Here is a 20384-nt window from a genome sequence, read left to right on the forward strand (position 1 = left end):
TCATTGGGTTAGTTAGGGATAACTCCCTATACTCTATGGGTTAGTTAGGGATAACTCCCTACTCATTGGGTTAGTTAGGGATAACTCCCTACTCATTGGGTTAGTTAGGGATTACTCCCTACTCAATGGGTCAGTTAGGGATAACTCCCTATACTCTATGGGTTAGTTAGGGATTACTCCCTACTCATTGGGTTAGTTAGGGATAACTCCCTATACTCTATGGGTTAGTTAGGGATAACTCCCTATACTCTATGGGCTAGTTAGGGATTACTCCCTACTCATTGGGTTAGTTAGGGATAACTCCCTACTCTATGGGTTAGTTAGGGAAAACTCCCTACTCTATGGGTTAGTTAGGGATAACTCCCTACTCTATGGGTTAGTTAGGGATAACTCCCTACTCTATGGGTTAGTTAGGGATAACTCCCTACTCTATGGGTTAGTTAGGGATTACTCTCTACTCTATGGGTTAGTTAGGGATTACTCTCTACTCTATGGGTTAGTTAGGGATTACTCCCTACTCTATGGGTTAGTTAGGGATTACTCCCTACTCTATGGGTTAGTTAGGGATTACTCTCTACTCTATGGGTTAGTTAGGGATTACTCTCTACTCTATGGGTTAGTTAGGGATTACTCTCTACTCTATGGGTTAGTTAGGGATTACTCCCTACTCTATGGGTTAGTTAGGGATTACTCCCTACTCTATGGGTTAGTTAGGGATAACTCCCTACTCTATGGGTTAGTTAGGGATTACTCCCTACTCTATGGGTTAGTTAGGGATAACTCCCTACTCTATGGGTTAGTTAGGGATTACTCCCTACTCTATGGGTTAGTTAGGGATAACTCCCTACTCTATGGGTTAGTTAGGGATTACTCCCTACTCTATGGGTTAGTTAGGGATAACTCCCTACTCATTGGGTTAGTTAGGGATAACTCCCTATACTCTATGGGTTAGTTAGGGATAACTCCCTACTCATTGGGTTAGTTAGGGATAACTCCCTACTCATTGGGTTAGTTAGGGATTACTCCCTACTCATTGGGTCAGTTAGGGATAACTCCCTATACTCTATGGGTTAGTTAGGGATTACTCCCTACTCATTGGGTTAGTTAGGGATAACTCCCTATACTCTATGGGTTAGTTAGGGATAACTCCCTATACTCTATGGGCTAGTTAGGGATTACTCCCTACTCATTGGGTTAGTTAGGGATAACTCCCTACTCTATGGGTTAGTTAGGGAAAACTCCCTACTCTATGGGTTAGTTAGGGATAACTCCCTACTCTATGGGTTAGTTAGGGATAACTCCCTACTCTATGGGTTAGTTAGGGATAACTCCCTACTCTATGGGTTAGTTAGGGATTACTCTCTACTCTATGGGTTAGTTAGGGATTACTCTCTACTCTATGGGTTAGTTAGGGATTACTCCCTACTCTATGGGTTAGTTAGGGATTACTCCCTACTCTATGGGTTAGTTAGGGATTACTCTCTACTCTATGGGTTAGTTAGGGATTACTCCCTACTCTATGGGTTAGTTAGGGATTACTCTCTACTCTATGGGTTAGTTAGGGATTACTCCCTACTCTATGGGTTAGTTAGGGATTACTCCCTACTCTATGGGTTAGTTAGGGATAACTCCCTACTCTATGGGTTAGTTAGGGATTACTCCCTACTCTATGGGTTAGTTAGGGATAACTCCCTACTCTATGGGTTAGTTAGGGATTACTCCCTACTCTATGGGTTAGTTAGGGATAACTCCCTACTCTATGGGTTAGTTAGGGATTACTCCCTACTCTATGGGTTAGTTAGGGATTACTCCCTACTCTATGGGTTAGTTAGGGATAACTCCCTACTCTATGGGTTAGTTAGGGATAACTCCCTATACTCTATGGGTTAGTTAGGGATTACTCCCTACTCTATGGGTTAGTTAGGGATTACTCTCTACTCTATGGGTTAGTTAGGGATTACTCCCTACTCTATGGGTTAGTTAGGGATTACTCCCTACTCTATGGGTTAGTTAGGGATTACTCTCTACTCTATGGGTTAGTTAGGGATTACTCCCTACTCTATGGGTTAGTTAGGGATTACTCCCTACTCTATGGGTTAGTTAGGGATAACTCCATACTCTATGGGTTAGTTAGGGATTACTCCCTACTCTATGGGTTAGTTAGGGATAACTCCCTACTCTATGGGTTAGTTAGGGATTACTCTCTACTCTATGGGTTAGTTAGGGATAACTCCCTACTCTATGGGTTAGTTAGGGATTACTCCCTACTCTATGGGTTAGTTAGGGATAACTCCCTACTCTATGGGTTAGTTAGGGATTACTCCCTACTCTATGGGTTAGTTAGGGATAACTCTCTACTCTATGGGTTAGTTAGGGATAACTCCCTACTCTATGGGTTAGTTAGGGATAACTCCCTATACTCTATGGGTTAGTTAGGGATAACTCCCTACTCTATGGGTTAGTTAGGGATTACTCCCTACTCTATGGGTTAGTTAGGGATAACTCCCTACTCTATGGGTTAGTTAGGGATTACTCCCTACTCTATGGGTTAGTTAGGGATAACTCCCTACTCTATGGGTTAGTTAGGGATAACTCTCTACTCTATGGGTTAGTTAGGGATAACTCCCTATACTCTATGGGTTAGTTAGGGATAACTCCCTATACTCTATGGGTTAGTTAGGGATAACTCGCTACTCATTGGGTTAGTTAGGGATAACTCCCTACTCTATGGGTTAGTTAAGGATAACTCCCTACTCTATGGGTTAGTTAAGGATAACTCGCTAATCATTGGGTTAGTTAGGGATAACTCCCTATATTCTATGGGTTAGTTAGGGATAACTCCCTACTCTATGGGTTAGTTAGGGATTACTCTCTACTCTATGGGTTAGTTAGGGATTACTCCCTATACTCTATGGGTTAGTTAGGGATAACTCCCTACTCTATGGGTTAGTTAGGGATAACTCCCTACTCTATGGGTTAGTTAGGGATAACTCCCTACTCTATGGGTTAGTTAGGGATAACTCCCTACTCTATGGGTTAGTTAGGGATTACTCCCTATACTCTATGGCTTAGTTAGGGATAACTCGCTACTCTATGGGTTAGTTAGGGATAACTCCCTACTCTATGGGTTAGTTAGGGATTACTCCCTATACTCTATGGGTTAGTTAGGGATAACTCCCTACTCTATGGGTTAGTTAGGGATAACTCCCTACTCTATGGGTTAGTTAGGGATTACTCCCTATACTCTATGGGTTAGTTAGGGATAACTCCCTACTCTATGGGTTAGATAGGGATAACTCCCTACTCTATGGGTTAGTTAGGGATAACTCCCTACTCTATGGGTTAGTTAGGGATAACTCCCTACTCATTGGGTTAGTTAGGGATAACTCCCTATACTCTATGGGTTAGTTAGGGATAACTCCCTACTCATTGGGTTAGTTAGGGATAACTCCCTACTCATTGGGTTAGTTAGGGATTACTCCCTACTCATTGGGTCAGTTAGGGATAACTCCCTATACTCTATGGGTTAGTTAGGGATTACTCCCTACTCATTGGGTTAGTTAGGGATAACTCCCTATACTCTATGGGTTAGTTAGGGATAACTCCCTATACTCTATGGGCTAGTTAGGGATTACTCCCTACTCATTGGGTTAGTTAGGGATAACTCCCTACTCTATGGGTTAGTTAGGGATAACTCCCTACTCTATGGGTTAGTTAGGGATAACTCCCTACTCTATGGGTTAGTTAGGGATAACTCCCTACTCTATGGGTTATTTAGGGATAACTCCCTACTCTATGGGTTAGTTAGGGATAACTCCCTACTCTATGGGTTAGTTAGTTAGTTAGTTAGGGATTACTCTCTACTCATTGGGTTAGTTAGGGATTACTCTCTACTCTATGGGTTAGTTAGGGATTACTCCCTACGCTATGGGTTAGTTAGGGATAACTCCCTACTCTATGGGTTAGTTAGGGATAACTCCCTACTCTATGGGTTAGTTAGGGATAACTCCCTACTCTATGGGTTAGTTAGGGATAACTCCCTACTCTATGGGTTAGTTAGGGATAACTCCCTACTCTATGGGTTAGTTAGGGATAACTCCCTACTCTATGGGTTAGTTAGGGATAACTCCCTACTCTATGGGTTAGTTCGGGATTACTCCCTACTCATTGGGTTAGTTAGGGATAACTCCCTACTCATTCAGACGGGGTTAGAGGTTACTGTCTACGCATTCAGTAGAAGAGAGGAGAAAATGAGAGGAGTGGAGATGAGAGGTGAGGGAAGGGGAGAGGAGAGGAGATGAGAGGTGAGGGAAGGGGAGGGGAGAGGAGGAGAGGTGAGGGAAGGGGAGAGAGAGAGAGGGAAGGGGAGGGAGAGGAGAGGTGAGAAGGGAGAGGAGATAGAGGTGCGGGAAGGGGAGAGGAGAGGAGATGAGAGGTGAGGGAAGGGGAGAGGAGAGGAGAGGAGATGAGAGGTGAGGGAAGGGGAGAGGAGTGGAGATGAGAGGTGAGGGAAGGGGAGAGGAGAGGAGATGAGAGGTGAGGGAAGGGGAGAGGAGATGAGAGGTGAGGGAAGGGGAGAGGAGAGGAGATGAGAGGTGAGGGAAGGGGAGAGGAGAGGAGAGGAGATGAGAGGTGAGGGAAGGGGAGAGGAGATGAGTGGGGAAGGGAAGAGGAGAGGAGATGAGAGGTGAGGGAAGGGGAGAGGAGAGGTGAGGGAAGGGGAGAGGAGAGGAGATGAGAGGTGAGGGAAGGGGAGAGGAGATGAGTAAAGGAAGACACAACAGACTTGTCTCCTGTCCTACTAACCCTTAACCTCTGACCTGTCACCTCAGGGGGAACTGGTGGGGTCATGCCCCCTACAAACACGGCACCTCCTGCTCTGCCTGCCCCCCCAGCTACGGAGGACGATGCAAGGACAACCTCTGCTACAAAGGTGTGTGTGTGTGGTTAGGTGTGTGTGTGGCGTTGGGGTGTGTGTGGCGTTGGGGTGTGTGTGGCGTTGGGGTGTGTGTGGCATCGGGGTGCGTGTGGCGTCGGGGTGCGTGTGGCGTCGGGGTGTGTGTGGCGTCGGGGTGTGTGTGGCGTTGGGGTGTGTGTGGCGTCGGGGTGTGTGTGGCGTCGGGGTGTGTGTGGCGTCGGGGTGTGTGTGGCGTCGGGGTGTGTGTGGCGTCGGGGTGTGTGTGGCGTCGGGGTGTGTGTGGCGTCGGGGTGTGTGTGGGATCTTGGTGTGTGTTGGCTTGGAAAACACTGCAATAACTATCTCATGTTTACACAAATACACTGTATTTTTTTCCCCGTCCAGTTCAGGATGATTCCCAAATGGCAACTTAATCCCTTCATAGTACACTTATTTTGACCAAAGCCCTAAGGGCCCTGGTCTCCCTGGTCAAAAGGAGTGCCCTAGATGGGGAATAGAGGTGTAATTTGGGACACAACCTCAGCATCAGAGCTAAAGAAACGTTTCAAAGTGTAAAGCTGAAACTGAATCATATCTCCTATCTCTGAAACTGAATCATATTACTCCTATCTCTGAAACTGAAATGTATATTCCTCTCTCTCTCTCTCTCTCTCTCTCTCTCTTCTCTCTCTTCTCTCTCTCTCTCTCTCTCTCTCTCTCTCTCTCTCTCTCTCTCTCTCTCTCTCTCTCTCTCTCTCTCTCTCTCTCTCTCTCTCTCTCTCTCTCGCCAGACGAAGTTACAGAGTCGCAGAGATCTCAGGAGGAAATCGAGGAAAACAATTATATCGAACCAGAGGTCCCCCGGAGCCCCCAGAAGCCACACCCAAGGGCCCCCCAGCCAAATCCCCCCCTTCTGGCCAAGACCCCCACCTCCACCCCCCCACCAGAGGAGCGGGAGAGGAATGAGGTGGTCAATACACAGCAGATGTGTAAGATGTCATTCAACTGGTTATTATGGCTTCAGTTGCATCTCTAAACGGGGGGTACAGGTTCTGTTTTTTGGGGGGTTGGTGTGGAGGGTTGGAGGAGGGGTGCAGGGGTTGGTGTGGAGGGTTGGAGGAGGGGTGCAGGGGTGCAGGGGTAGGGAGGGAGGGTGGGAGGAGGGCTGCAAGGGTTTTTGACCTGAAATTCTGTCATCATCTGACGATATACTCCTGAAGACTAAACCGACCATGAGTTGGATTTCAAACCGAGGCTATGGAACTTGGCAACGGAAGGAGAGTTGTATGGCATTGAAGCTCGTCTGGAGGTTTGTTAACACAGTGTCCAAAGAAGGGCCAGAAATATACAGAATGGTGTCGTCTACATAGAGGTGGATCAGAGAATCACCAGCAGCAAGAGCGACATCATTGATGTATACAGAGAAGAGAGCCGGCCCGAGAATTGAACCCTGTGGCACCCCCATAGAGACTGCCAGAGGTCCGGACAATAGGCCCTCCGATTTGACACACTGAACTCTGTCTGAGAAGTAGTTGGTAAACCAGGCGAGGCAATCATTTGAGAAACCAAGGCTGTTGAGTCTGCCAATAAGAATGTGGTGATTAACAGAGTCGAAAGACTTGGCCAGGTTGATGAATACGGCTGCACAGTAATGTCTCTTATCGATAGCGGTTATGATATCATTTAGGACCTTGACCGTGGCTGAGGTGCACCCATGACCAGCTCTGAAACCAGATTACATAGCGGAGAAGGTACGGTGGGATTCGAAATGGTCGTAATCTTATTGTTAACTTGGCGTTCGAAGACCTTAGAAAGACAGGGTAGAATAGAAATAGGTCTGTAGCAGTTTGGGTCTAGAGTGTCACCCCCTTTGAAGAGGGGGATGACCGCGGCAGCTTTCCAAACGATATGAAAGAGAGGTTGAACAGGTTAATAATAGGGGTTGCAACAATTTCGGCAGATAATTTTAGAAAGAGAGGGTCCAGATTGTCTAGCCTGGCTGATTTGTAGGGGTCCAGATTTTGCAGCTCTTTCAGAACATCAGCTATCTGGATTTGGGTGAAGGAGAAATGGTGGGGGCATGGGAGACTTGCTGTGGAGGTTGCCAGGCAGTTGACCGGGGTAGGGGTTGCCAGGTGGAAAGCATGGCCAGCCGTAGAGAAATGCTTATTGAAATTCTCAATTATAGTGGATTTATCAGTGGTAACAGTGTTTCCTAGCCTAAGAGCAGTGGGCAGCTGGGAGGAGGTGCTCTTGTTCTCCATGGACTTTCCAGTGTCCTAGAACTTTTTGTGTTTCTGCTACAGGATGCAAATATCTGCTTGAAAAAGCTAGCCTTAGCTTTCCTAACTGCCTGCGTATATTTGTTCCTAACTTCCCTGAAAAGTTGCATATCACGGGGGCTGTTCGATGCTAATGCAGAACGCCACAGGATGTTTTTGTGCTGGTCAAGGGCAGACAGGTCTGGAGTGAACCAAGGGCTATATCTGTTCCTGGTTCTACATTTTTTTACATTTTTTGAATGGGGCATGCTTATTTAAGATGGTGAGGAAGGCACTTTTAAAGAATAACCAGGCATCCTCTACTGACGGGTTGAGGTCAATGTCATTCCAGGATATCCCGGCCAGGTCGATTAGAAAGGCCTGCTCGCAGAAGTGTTTTAGGGAGTGTTTTAGGGAGCGTTTGACAGTGATGAGGGGTGGTCGTTTGATCACAGACCCATTACGGACGCAGGCAATGAGGCAGCGATCGCTGAGATCTTGATTGAAAACAGCAGAGGTGTATTTGGAGGGCGAGTTAGTTAGGATGATATCTTGTTTTTGTAACAACTCCACCTGGACATGCAAGCTGGAGGCACTGCTTCTGGAGCCCGTGTTTACGGATTTGGGGTTGTACCTGGTAGGTTCATTGATACTTTGTGTGAGATTGAGGGCATTAAGCTTAGATTGTAGGATGGCCAGGGTGTTAAGCATGTCCCAGTTTAGGTCACCTGGTAGCACGAGTTCAGAAGATAGATGGGGGCAATCAATTCACATATGGTGTCGAGGGCACAGCTGGGGGCAGAAGGTGGTCTATAGCAAGCGGCAACAGTGAGAGACTTGTTTCTGGAAAGGTTCATTTTTTTGAAGTAGAAGCTCGAATTGTTTGGGGACAGACCTGAATAGTAAGACATAACTCTGCAGGCTATCTCTGCAGTAGATTGCAACACCGCCCCCTTTGGCAGTTCTATCTTGGCAAAAAATGTTATAGTTAGGGATGGAGATTTCAGGGTTTTTGGTGGTTTTCCTAAGTCAGGATTCAGACACGGCTAAGACATCCCGGTTGGCAGAATGTGCTAAAGCAGTGAATAAAGCAAACTTAGGGAGTAGGCTTATAATGTTAACATGCATGAAACCAAGGCTTTTACGGTTACAGAATCAACAAATGAGAGCACTTGGGGAGTGGGAGTGGAGCTAGGCACTGCAGGACCTGGATTAACCTCTACATCACCAGAGGAACAGAGGAGAAGTAGGATAAGGGTACGGCTAAAGGCTATACGAACAGGCCGTCTAGCACGTTCGGAACAGAGAGTAAAAAGAGCAGGTTTCTGGGCACGATAGCATAGATTCAAGGCAGAGTGTACAGACAAAGGTAAGGTAGGATGTGAGTACATTGGAGGTAAACCTAGGCATTGAGTAATGATGAGAGAGATATATTCTCTAGAGACGTTTAAACCAGGTGATGTAATCGCATATGTAGGAGGTGGAACAACATGGTTGGTTAAGGCATATTGAGCAGGGCTAGAGGCTCTACAGTGAAATAAGACATTCATCACTAACCAGAACAGTAATGGACGAGGCATATTGATATTAGAGAGAAGCATGCGTAGCCAAGTGAACATTTGGGTCCAGTGAGTGGTTGGGCTGGCTGGGGACACGGCGATTCAGACAGTTAGCAGGCCGGGGCTAACAAGCTTGCAGTTAGCAGACCGGGGCTAGCAAGCTAGCAGTTAGCAGACCGGGGTTAGCAAGCAAGCAGTTAGCAGACCAGGGTAAGCAAGCTAGCAAGCAAATTAGTTGTCCCACCTAGCTATCTTAAGATTAATGCACTAACTGTAAATCGCTCTGGATAAGAGCGTCTGCTAAATGCCTAAAATGTAAATTGTAAAACCTACTAGGCTCATGGTTCTCACACCCCCATCCATAGACTTACACAGTAATTATGACAACTTCTGGAAAGCTATGGTTGACCGTTGGTATGAGGTTCTTATTGTGGAATGCAGTGCTAGACTGTTTTCTCCGGACATAAAGGGACCCATCTTGTCCAAGAAGTTGATTTAAGTTTGTAAAAAAGCACCTGGAAGCACCTGGATGATCATCAAGATTCTTGGAAGAATGTTCTATGGATAGATTAATCAAAAATATAATTTTTTGGGGGGGACGACACAGGTCCCAATATGCCTGGCGAAAACCAAATACTGCATTTTACACTTAGAAACCTTAAAATGGCTTAAAAGAAACACATTTGAAGTTTTGGAATGGTTTCAGAAGTCCAGACCTAATCCTAATTGAGATGTTGTGGCAGAACTTGAAACGAGCAGTCCATGCTTGAAAACTCACAAATGTTGCTGAGATAAAGCAGTACTGCATGCGAGAGTTGGCCAAAATTCCTCCACGGTGATGTGAGAGACTGATAAACAACTACAGGAAGAATTTGGTTGCAGCAATTGCAGTAAATGTTGACACAACCAGATATTGTGTGTAAAGGTGGAATTACTTTTTCACACTGGGGAATTGGGTGTTGCAGTCATTTGATTAATTAAATAGATAAGATATATACATTGTTTTTTGTTATTTGTAAACTCTGGTTCACTTTATCGAATATTAGGTTTTGGGTGAAGATCTGCTAAGATTCAGTATAAGAAATATGTAAAAAATATAGAAAATCAGAAAGGGGGCAAATACTTTTTTACGGGCACTGATACTGCAAATTTGTACATCCACTGTATATCAACCGTATAAATCCATCCAAAGCCCTATCCATTCATGTCAATCAATCAATCAATCAATCAATCACATTTATTTATAAAGCCCTTCTTACATCAGCTGATGTCACAAAGTGCTGTACAGAAACCCTGAACAGCAAAGCAATGCAGGTGTAGAAGCACGTAAACATTCCCGGTAGCTAGCTAGACGGAGCTTGCGGAGGATATTTCAATGAGTGGTTTGCATGCGCCATGACGTTAGCATTACAAGCTTACAACCACTGACTAGCTGTGGCAAAAATGTGCCTAGCTATCTGCGTCTGCATTGCGTCTACCTCTGTCATGTTTCAGAGGGAATTATTTTCAAGCCCTGCCTACCTAAACTTGTGATTTTGTTAGGAAAGTTGTCTGTCTGAAGAGCACCCTCCCTTAATTAGCCAAGAAAATCCAACGTGATTCTCATACCTAGAACTGGGTTTTCCGAGACTACCTAGACACTAATCTTGGTTCATTTTAGCATTTTCCCCCAAATGCTTAAGGTTAGGATTGGGGGAGTTGAAGCTGAACCTAGATCTGTACCTAGAAAAACTTCACCTCAGAGCATAGCAACACCTCACTAGCCTATATGTTGTCTCCTGTAGTGCTGGTTAACACAAAGACAGGCAGATGAAAGCATTGTGTGTTTTCTGTGTGTTACATATGTGAATAGCTAGTTAGCTTGACAGCTCTGTGTGCTACAGACGTGAATAGCTAGTTAGCTTGACAGCTCTGTGTGCTACAGACGTGAATAGCTAGTTAGCTTGACAGTTCAGTGTGTTCTGTGTGCTACAGATATAAATAGCTAGTTAGCTTAACAGTATAGTGTGTGTTCTGTGTGCTACAGATGTGAATAGCTACAGTAGTTAGCTTGACAGTTCTGTGTATTTCGGATGTGAATAGCTAGTTAGCCTGACAGCTCTGTGTGTTCTGTGTGCTACATATGTGAATAGCTAGTTAGCTTAACAGTATAGTGCTACAGACGTGAATATCTAGTTAGCTTGATAGCTGTGTGCTACAGACGTGAATAGCTAGTTAGCTTGACAGCTCTGTGTGTTCTGTGTGCTACAGACGTGAATAGCTAGTTAGCTTGACAGCTGTGTGCTACAGACGTGAATAGCTAGTTAGCTTGACAGCTCTGTGTGTTCTGTGTGCTACAGACGTGAATAGCTAGTTAGCTTGACAGCTGCATGTGCTACAGATGTGAATAGCTAGTTAGCTTGACAGCTGTGTGCTACAGACGTGAATAGCTAGTTAGCTTGACAGTTCAGTGTGTTCTGTGTGCTACATATGTGAATAGCTAGTTAGCTTGACAGCTCTGTGTGCTACAGACGTGAATAGCTAGTTAGCTTGACAGCTACGTGTGCTACAGATGTGAACAGCTAGTTAGCTTGACAGTACAGTGTGTTCTGTGTTGCAGCTCAGCATGTGACCTGTGACACTAAGCTACGAGATCAGTGCAAAGGAACCACGTGCAACAGGTAAAGGAAAAAACAACCACACACACACACACACACACACACACACACACACACACACACACACACACACACACACACACACACACACACACACACACACACACACACACACACACACATCGTCTCAAATCAGCTGTCCCTGTCTATGTTACCACTGATAAATAAAGACCCATTCAGTGGTTGAGGAGCTCCCCATCCAACTCCTTCACAGAGAACACAATGTCTCCCTGATAGACTGGTCCCCTTCACAGAGGACACAATGCCTCTCTGGTAGACTGGTCCCCTTCACAGAGGACACAATGCCTCCCTGATAGACTGGTCCCCTTCACAGAGGACACAATGTCTCCCTGATAGACTGGTCCCCTTCACAGAGGACACAATCATTTTCAAGTACTTCTCAATAAACCAAAAAATGGACTTAAATTGAAATTGATCCCAGCCCTAAATCATCTATGTTCTCCTCAGGTACGAGTGTCCTGCCGGCTGTTTAGAGTCCACAGGGAAGGTGGTTGGGACAGTACACTATGAGATGGTGATTACATTATCATACATTATCAAATCAAATTACATCCTATTGCCTATGGGCCCTGGTCAAAAGAAATGCATTATGGGCCCTGGTCTAAAATAGTGGATTATGGGCCCTGGTCTAAAGTATTGTAGGCAATATGGTACAATTTGGGACAAAGACTAAGTCTTATACTGAATAGGTTAATCAAAATGCAGATAAAAATACTGAGCTAATGCATGGTAAATAAAGCGGCATAATGAATTTCAATGTACAGTGTACTAACTTTACACTGTAAACTTTACACTCTACAGTGTTAACTTTACAATGTACTAACTTTACAGTGTTAACTTTACAGCAATCTAGTATCTGCCGTGCTGGCCTCCACTCCGGAGTGATAGATAAGGATGGAGGATGGCTGGATGTCACCAGACAAGGCAGGAAGGACTTCTTCATTAAGTCCAACAAGAATGGAATTCAGTCTCTAGGGTATGGAAGCGTCATCTATCTTGCAAACACTATCTCTTTGCCCAACATATCTCGTTGCCCTCTTGACAACCACTGACAAAAAGCTAGCATTTTGACGGCGCGAGACGGGTGAAGGCATTTCAAGCTGAGGACAGTTTACACATCAGCTGAGGGGAGGACGGCAAGTAATAATGGCTGGAACGGAGCCAATGGAATGGCAATCAAACAAATGGAAACCATGTATTTGCTACCATTCCACTAATTCCACTCCGGCCATTACCACGAGCCCATCCTCCCCATTTAAGGTGCCGCCAACCTCCTGTGTAAACACATGTCCATGTCCGAGTCATAGAATTTGTAAAAAGCGTGAGCTGGCACACACCCAAACATGTTTGTAGAGGTGCTGAATAGCGGAGAGTAAACTGTAGAAAAATAAAGTACGAAAGTTACGCTCTACATGCTCCCAATAGGGTTGCAAACTTTCAGTCAATTCCCTGGTTTTCCTGAAATCCCAGTTGGCGAATTCCTGGGAACCATAAAACTTCTTAGGTCAGTGGATATGTTTGGGATACTCAGGGCCGGTCTTAAGCTTTTGGCTGGATGCTTTTCATTCTAGGAAATAGGGTCCGGATAAACCCTTCATATCGTTTGGAGTATTTCCGCTCTCTGTTGATAAAATGTAGTTTTTTTTTTTTTTTCGAAATGGGGCTTCCTGTCTTCTAGAAAGAGTGAACAGAGGAATAACAATGTGCAAGGATGCAAAACTCTGGTGACTTTCCATAAATTCCCAAGTTTTACAGAAAACCTGGGCGGAGGATTACGAATGTCTGGGAAACTTCCAACCAGGAAGAATAAAAACCTACGAATTTGGCGAAAGTTACCAGAATTTTGGAATCATAAGAATGTTTTTTACATTTACAGGAAGTATCAGAGCGCCAATGCTTTTATCATCTCCAAAGTAACAGGTCAGTACAGTACAACAACTATGGAATTAACTGAATTAGATTACATTAAGTCCTGTTGAGATCTCCTTGGGCCTGATATCAGCCTCCTTCCTGCCTTCCAGTGAAAGCGATCACCTGTGAGACCACGGTGGCTCAGATGTGTTCATATCAAAAGCTTGTAAAGCACTGTCCAAGGTATGACCATTACTCACTGTCTGTCTGTCTGTCTGTCTGTCTGTCTGTCTGTCTGTCTGTCTGTCTGTCTGTCTGTCTGTCTGTCTGTCTGTCTGTCTGTCTGTCTGTCTGTCTGTCTGTCTGTCTGTCTGTCTGTCTGTTCAATTCAAAGGGGCTTTACTTTTCATGGGGAAATGTGTTTACATAGTCAAAGCATGTGAAATAAACACATAAGTATTGGTGGTATTTACAATGTTGTTTGTGCTCAACTGGTTGCCCCTTTTTTTCATGGCTCATCAAATATTGCTGTGAATGCACAGTGTGGTATTTCCCTTAACCGATATGGAGTTGATCTATGTTTGACTTGTTCAACAATTATTTGTGGATCTGAAGGAAATGTGTGTCTCTAATGTGGTCATACATTTGGCAGGAAGTTAAGAAGTGCAGCTACGTGTTCCTCATTTTGTTGCTCTCAAAAGCGACCTCTCTCAATAGCAAGGCTATTCTCACTGAATCTTTACATAGTCAATGATTTTCTTAATTTTGGGTCAATCACAGTGGTCAGGTATTCTGCCGCTGTGTACTCTCTGTTTAGGGACAGATAGCATTCAAATTTGCTTCGTTTTTTTGGTTAATTGTTTCCAGTGTGTCAAATAGTTTTATTTTTTCTTCCTCATAATTTGGTTTGGGTCTATTTGTGTTGCTGGCCTGGGACTCTGTTTGTGTTTGTGAACAGAGCCCAAGTACCAGATGGCAGAGGGATCGCTAGGTTCAGAAGACTGCTTTTGTTTTGGTTTGTTTGTTTGTCAGTAAGGGTGGTTTGTTTTACCATATTTTGGTATGAAGCCAATTTGACATTTGCTCAGGACATTTTTTTTCACTGAGGAAATGTTGCCGTCTGCTGTTGATGATACTGAAGAGGATTTTCAGAGATTGCTGTTGACACAGATTGGGATCAAATTCGTGGATTGGGGGTGACCAGTCCTTGGTTCCAAATATTGGGGAAGATCCCAGAGCTAAGGATGATGTTAAAGAGTTTAAAAATAGCCAATTTGAATTTGTGGTCTGTATATTTTATCATTTCGTTTAGGATACCATCAACACCACAGGCCTTTTGGGGTTGGAGGGTTTGTATTTTGTCCTGTACCTCATCCAATGAAATTGGAGAATCCAGTGGGGTTCTGGTAATCTTTAATAACTGACTCTTCATTTTGTAAATTATCATGTTTTGATCTTTGTTCTTTGTTAAATGGCCGAAAAGATTTTGAATAGCTCTTCAGTCTGATAGGTGTGTCAGTGGACTGACTGTGAACGCCCTGAGAGACTCTGGGTTGAGGTCAGTGATAAAGTAGTCTACAGTACTACTACCAAGAGATGAGCTATAGGTGTACCTACCGTAGGAGTCCCCTCAAAGCCTACCATTTACACATGTACAGACACAGCGTCCAACAGCGCTGCAGGAGTTGTGACCCGTTTTTGTTGGTTACGTTGTCGTAGTTGTGTCTAGGGGGGCATATGGGGGAGGGAATGCTGTCACCTCCAGGTAGGTGTTTGTCCCCCTGTGTGCTGAGAGTGTCAGGTTCTTGTCCAGTTCTGGCATTTAGGTCGCCACAGACTAGTACATGTCCATGGGCCTGGAAATGGTTGATCTCCCCCTCCAGGATGGAGAAGCTGTCTTCATTAAAGAATGGGGATTCTAGTGGGGGGATATAGGTAGCACACAGGAGGACATTTTTCTCTGTTGAGATCATTTCCTTATTTATTTCTAAGGTCTGATCTAGATCTAAATAGGTTGTGGGCATGGTCTCTCTCTGACTCTATCTCTTTCATCTACCCCCCTCCACCTCACAACACTACCCCTTTATAGAGTAAATTAGATTGTTTAAACATTAAGCTACACTGATCCTGTCTGTTTTCAGGTTATATTGCCCCAGGAACTGCATGGACGAGAACCCTAACATATCACGGGTCATCGGAACCAGAATCTATTCAGATGTAAGTGACTCAGCTAAGCTCAGAGGCAAATCTGGTGTGTTCTTAGAATCCCTGATGTTTCATGATGCCAAATATCAGGTCAGTGGAGAATCTGGTGCGTTCTTAGAATCCCTGATGTTTCATGATGCCAAATATCAGGTCAGTGGAGAATCTGGTGCGTTCTTAGAATCCCTGATGTCATACCTCAGATCAGAGGGCTGTTGTATAGTGTCTGATTCAGTCTTGACTACAGAGATTCCTCACAGTGTTCTCTCTCTCGCGCTCTCTCTCTCTCTCTCTTTGTTTCTTACTTCTCTCCCTCTCTCTTTGGTCTCTCTCTTGTCTCTCTTTCTCGCTCTCAGCCTCTCTGTCTGTCCCACATCTTTGTATCTCTACCTCTCTTCCCCTTCGCTCTCCCTCTTCCTCTCTCTCTTCTCTCCCTTTCCCTCTCTCCCTCTTCCTCTCTCTCTTCTCTCCCTTTCCCTCTCTCCCTCTTCCTCTCTCTCTTCTCTCCCTTTCCCTCTCTCCCTCTTCCTCTCTCTCTTCGCTCTTCCTTTCTCTCTCTCTCTCTTTCGCTTATCTCTTATTTCTCTCTTGTGGCAGAAATTCTAAAGAGAGAGACTGCAGATTCTTCAAACATCAACTTTATTATAAGATTAGCAAAAATGGAGCAGTGAACCTTTCACCGTTGAAGATGGTTAATAAGGCCCGACGAATCATAATTGGGTCACAGCTTTTATAGAAAAAAAAAGTAAAACTTATTTTGTCTGCGTGGCAATTTAGCAGATGTGTGGAAACAGGGGTGGAGCATGGTGTGTAAAAGGCGATTTGGTTTGTCTGCGTAGATTAAGATAGCCCCCCGAGGTTGATAGCACGAGGGCTCAACCGTTTAACTGCGTTCTGTCACAGTTCACACTATAATGTGCTACTTCCTGCAAGGTTCCACACAGCTGACTTCCTGCAGATTGTAAACCCACGGGATGTCTCACGCGCTTGCGGTCGCATCTAAACGGACCTTAGCTATACGCCTAGTCTTACGAATAAGTCACACCAAGAGAACTTTGTGTCAGGTTCGAAAAAAAAAAAACATTAGCGTTTAACAAGAGACAATTCTTTAAGTAAAAAAAAATTGGATAGCATGACTAATTCTGTCATTTTTCACGACGGTCTCTCGATCGGTCTTTCACCAGCCCAACTCTCTAACCATCTTTTTTCTTCTCCCTCCCTCCCTCCCTCCCTCCATCTCTCTCTCTCTCTCCCTCTCCCCCTCTCTCTCTCTCTCTCTCTCTCTCTCTCTCTCTCTCTCTCTCTCTCTCTCTCTCTCTCTCTCTCTCTCTCTCTCTCTCTCTCTCTCTCTCCATCCCTCTCTCTCTCTCTCTCTCTCTCTCTCTCTCTCTCTCTCTCCCTCCCTCCCTCCCTCTCTCCCTCCCTCCCTCTCTCTCTCCCTCCCTCCCTCCCTCTCTCCCTCCCTCCCTCTCTCCCTCCCTCCCTCTCTTTCTCTCTCTCTCTCTCTCTCTCTCTCTCTCTCCCTCCCTCCCTCCCTCTCTCCCTCTCTCCAGAAATCCAGTATATGCCGGGTGGCGGTCCACGCAGGGGTGCTTCAGAACAATGTGGGTGGCTACATCGACGTGATGCCGGTAGACAAGCGGAAACAGTACATTGCCTCGTACCAAAACGGCATTACTTCCGAGAGGTACGGACCGACCCACGGCTGTGTGGAGCTTATCCCACACTGTGGTCATTCATCTCAGCCTGGTGTCTAGCACACACCAGCACAGCTTAAAGTCTGCATCTTAAATGAGGCTCTATTTCCTACATAGTGGACTACTTTTGACCAGGGCCCATAATGCTATAATATGGTGCTATTTGGAACACAACCATATACTGTACGGTAAGTCCCCTAGTGTCTTTGTGTAATGATATGGAATACACTGGAGAGAGAGAGAGAGAGAGAGACAGAAAGAAATGCCTGAATGAAAATAAGGAAATGTAATTTTAATGGAAGTAGAAAATGTAATGATGACATGTTATCACAGTATAAGATAGATAGAGCGTGAACACAAAGTAAGTGGGCTAGAATTGGAGAGTCTGTCTGACTGACTGTATCAGGAAGGGAATAGTTGAGTCAGGGCTATGCAGTATCTACCAGTCTCTTTACCGGTCTCTTTACCGGTCTACAGGTCTCTCTACCGGTCTCTCTACCGGTCTCTTTACCGGTCTCTTACCGGTCTACAGGTCTCTCTACCAGTCTCTTTACCGGTCTCTACTCAGGTCCTCGTCTCTCTCTACGGTCTACTCGGTCTCTCTACCGGTCTCTTTACCGGTCTCTTTACCGGTCTCTCTACCGGTCTCTCTACCGGTCTCTTTACCAGTCTCTACCGGTCTCTCTACCAGTCTCTTTACCAGTCTCTCTACCGGTCTCTCTACCAGTCTCTTTACCGGTCTCTCTACAGGTCTCTCTACCAGTCTCTTTACCGGTCTCTCTACCGGTCTCTCTACCGGTCTCTCTACCGGTCTCTTTACCGGTCTCTCTACAGGTCTCTTTACCGGTCTCTCTGCGGTCTCTCTACCGGTCTCTCTACGCCGGTCTCTTTCTCTCTACGGTCTCTTTCGTCTCTACGGTCTCTCTACCGTCTCTGGTCTCTCTACAGGTCTCTTTACCGGTCTCTTTACCGGTCTCTCTACCGGTCTCTTTACCGGTCTCTTTACCGGTCTCTCTACCGGTCTCTCTACCGGTCTCTCTACCGGTCTCTTTACCGGTCTCTCTACCGGTCTCTCTACCGGTCTCTTTACCGGTCTCTTTACAGGTCTCTTTGCCGGTCTGGAAACAGAGGAACAGTTCAATCAGTGCTAGTTTCTGCATTGGACAATAAAAGTGCTGCAAGTCCTGTGCAGGCCAGCGTGCACATAAAAATACAGGTTTAGCTAGCTAAGTATTAGTATTACACAGCCTAGTAGTAGTGTTATATAGCCTAGTATTAGTGTTAGCTAGCCTAATATTCGTTTTATATAGCTTAGTGTTAGTGTTAGCTAGCCTAGCAGCGACATCTCTTCAGGGCTAAAGATCCGGTTTAGATCTATCTGTATCTCCTAAGCATGTCAAGCCACAGCTCTCTCTCTCTCTCTCTCTCTCTCTCTCTCTCTCTCTCTCTCTCTCTCTCTCTCTCTCTCTCTCTCTCTCTCTCTCTCTCTCGCTCTCTCTCTCTCTCCAACTCAACCCGGTGGGATGCCTATTTGTGTCAGTCTGTCATCTCTCTATTTGTGTAAAAGCTGCACGTCTCTATTTCTTTCTTTTTTCAAGACAACGTAAAGTTGAGTCTATCTGTTTCACCAGAAGTTTATCAGTTTGTTGGAACAGCAAAGACTTGTATTTCTTTGTGTCGCGGCGTCTGTTATCGAGCGGCTGGCGTTCATGGTTGACATCTATGTTGGTCTGTAAAACAGGTCTATCAGCTGTGTTTGTTTGTGTTTATCAGCTGTCTGTCTGTCTGTCTGTCTGTCTGTCTGTCTGTCTGTCTGTCTGTCTGTCTGTCTGTCTGTCTGTCTGTCTGTCTGTCTGTCTGTCTGTCTGTCTGTGTAGAACGTCCAGGACAGTGAGATTCTGACACATTTCACAGGCAGCCTGACTGATTCCTTCTCTTGTTTTCTGTCTGCTCCTTCTCCCCCTCCTCCTCCTTTCCTCCTCTTCCTCTCACCCCTTCATCTCTCCCCCTCCCTTCCTCTCGCCCCACCAGTCTTCAGAACCCACCAGGAGGAAAGGCATTCCGGGTGTTTGCTGTGATCTGAATGTTTCGTGTTCCGACTGAGTGTTCCGTGTTCCGACTGAGTGTTCCATGTTCTGACTGAGTGTTCCGTGTTCTGACTGAGTGTTCCGTGTTCTGACTGAGTGTTCCGTGTTCTGACTGAGTGTTCCGTGTTCTGACTGAGTGTTCCGTGTTCTGACTGAGTGTTCCGTGTTCTGACTGAGTGTTCCGTGTTCTGACTGAGTGTTCCGTGTTCTGACTGAGTCCGCCGTGTTCTGACTGAGTGTTCCGTGTTCTGACTGAGTGTTCCGTGTTCTGACTGAGTGTTCCGTGTTCTGACTGAGTGTTCCGTGCTCTGACTGAGTGTTCCGTGTTCTGACTGAGTGTTCCGTGTTCTGACTGAGTGTTCCGTGTTCTGACTGAGTGTTCCGTGTTCTGACTGAGTGTTCCGTGCTCTGACTGAGTGTTCCGTGTTCTGACTGAGTGTTCCGTGTTCTGACTGAGTGTTCCGAAGGTCAGGGGCTCCATCTCTCCTCTCTCACCAAACACAGAATCACTCATCTCTGCTGTCTGTAGGCTGAATGGGCTGTGAACACTCATCTCTGCTGTCAAAACCTGAGAATGACTGAAACGTTTTTCTGGCCTTTTCACTAGCCGTGAGGTCAGAGGACGTTTCCACGGAAACTATAGACATTTAACACAGGTACGGGCAGCGCTGAATGAAGAGAGACGGGAGAGAGCAAGGCTGGTGCTCAGTGCAGTCGCATTTCAATGTTTTAATGTTATCTGGCTCATTTTATAAACTGTATATATTTGACGTAATTGCTAGAATTACTTTAAACTGTAAAGTGCAGTACCAGTCAAAAGTCTGGACACACTTACTCATTCCAGGGTATTTCTTTATTTTTACTGTTTTCTACATTGTAGAATAATAGTGAAGACATCAAAACTATGAAATAACACATATGGAAGCATGTAATAACCAGAAAAGTGTTAAGCAAATTTAAAATATAATATATATTTTAGATTCTTCAAAGTAGCCACCCTTTGCCTTGATGACAGCTTTGCACACTCTTGACATTCTCTCAACTAGCTTCACCTGAAATGCTTTTCCAACAGCCTTGAAGTTCCCACATATGCTGAGCATTTGTTGGCTGCTTTTCCTTCACTCTGTGGTCCAAGTCATCCCAAACCATCTC

At 45.2% G+C, this 20384-nt stretch overlaps 1 protein-coding gene across 2 annotated transcripts in view; it reads left to right on the top strand.

Annotated features, from left to right (window-relative positions):
* The window catches only part of LOC106590676 (cysteine-rich secretory protein LCCL domain-containing 1), a 47331-nt gene extending 27149 nt beyond the window's left edge, over positions 1 to 20182 (top strand). For both annotated transcript variants that reach the window (XM_045710967.1, XM_045710966.1), the window contains exons 6-15: positions 4833 to 4933; positions 5689 to 5886; positions 11317 to 11377; positions 11843 to 11909; positions 12241 to 12371; positions 13272 to 13315; positions 13417 to 13489; positions 15388 to 15463; positions 17002 to 17135; positions 19177 to 20182. In XM_045710967.1, the coding sequence (XP_045566923.1) occupies positions 4833 to 4933; positions 5689 to 5886; positions 11317 to 11377; positions 11843 to 11909; positions 12241 to 12371; positions 13272 to 13315; positions 13417 to 13489; positions 15388 to 15463; positions 17002 to 17135; positions 19177 to 19228 (937 nt within the window). In that variant the 3' untranslated portion in view covers positions 19229 to 20182. The remainder of the gene's footprint in view (positions 1 to 4832; positions 4934 to 5688; positions 5887 to 11316; positions 11378 to 11842; positions 11910 to 12240; positions 12372 to 13271; positions 13316 to 13416; positions 13490 to 15387; positions 15464 to 17001; positions 17136 to 19176) is intronic.
* Positions 20183 to 20384: the final 202 nt, after the last annotated feature.

Source organism: Salmo salar, chromosome ssa29 (assembly GCF_905237065.1).
Source record: "Salmo salar chromosome ssa29, Ssal_v3.1, whole genome shotgun sequence".
In the NCBI taxonomy this organism is placed as follows: Eukaryota; Metazoa; Chordata; class Actinopteri; order Salmoniformes; family Salmonidae; genus Salmo; species Salmo salar.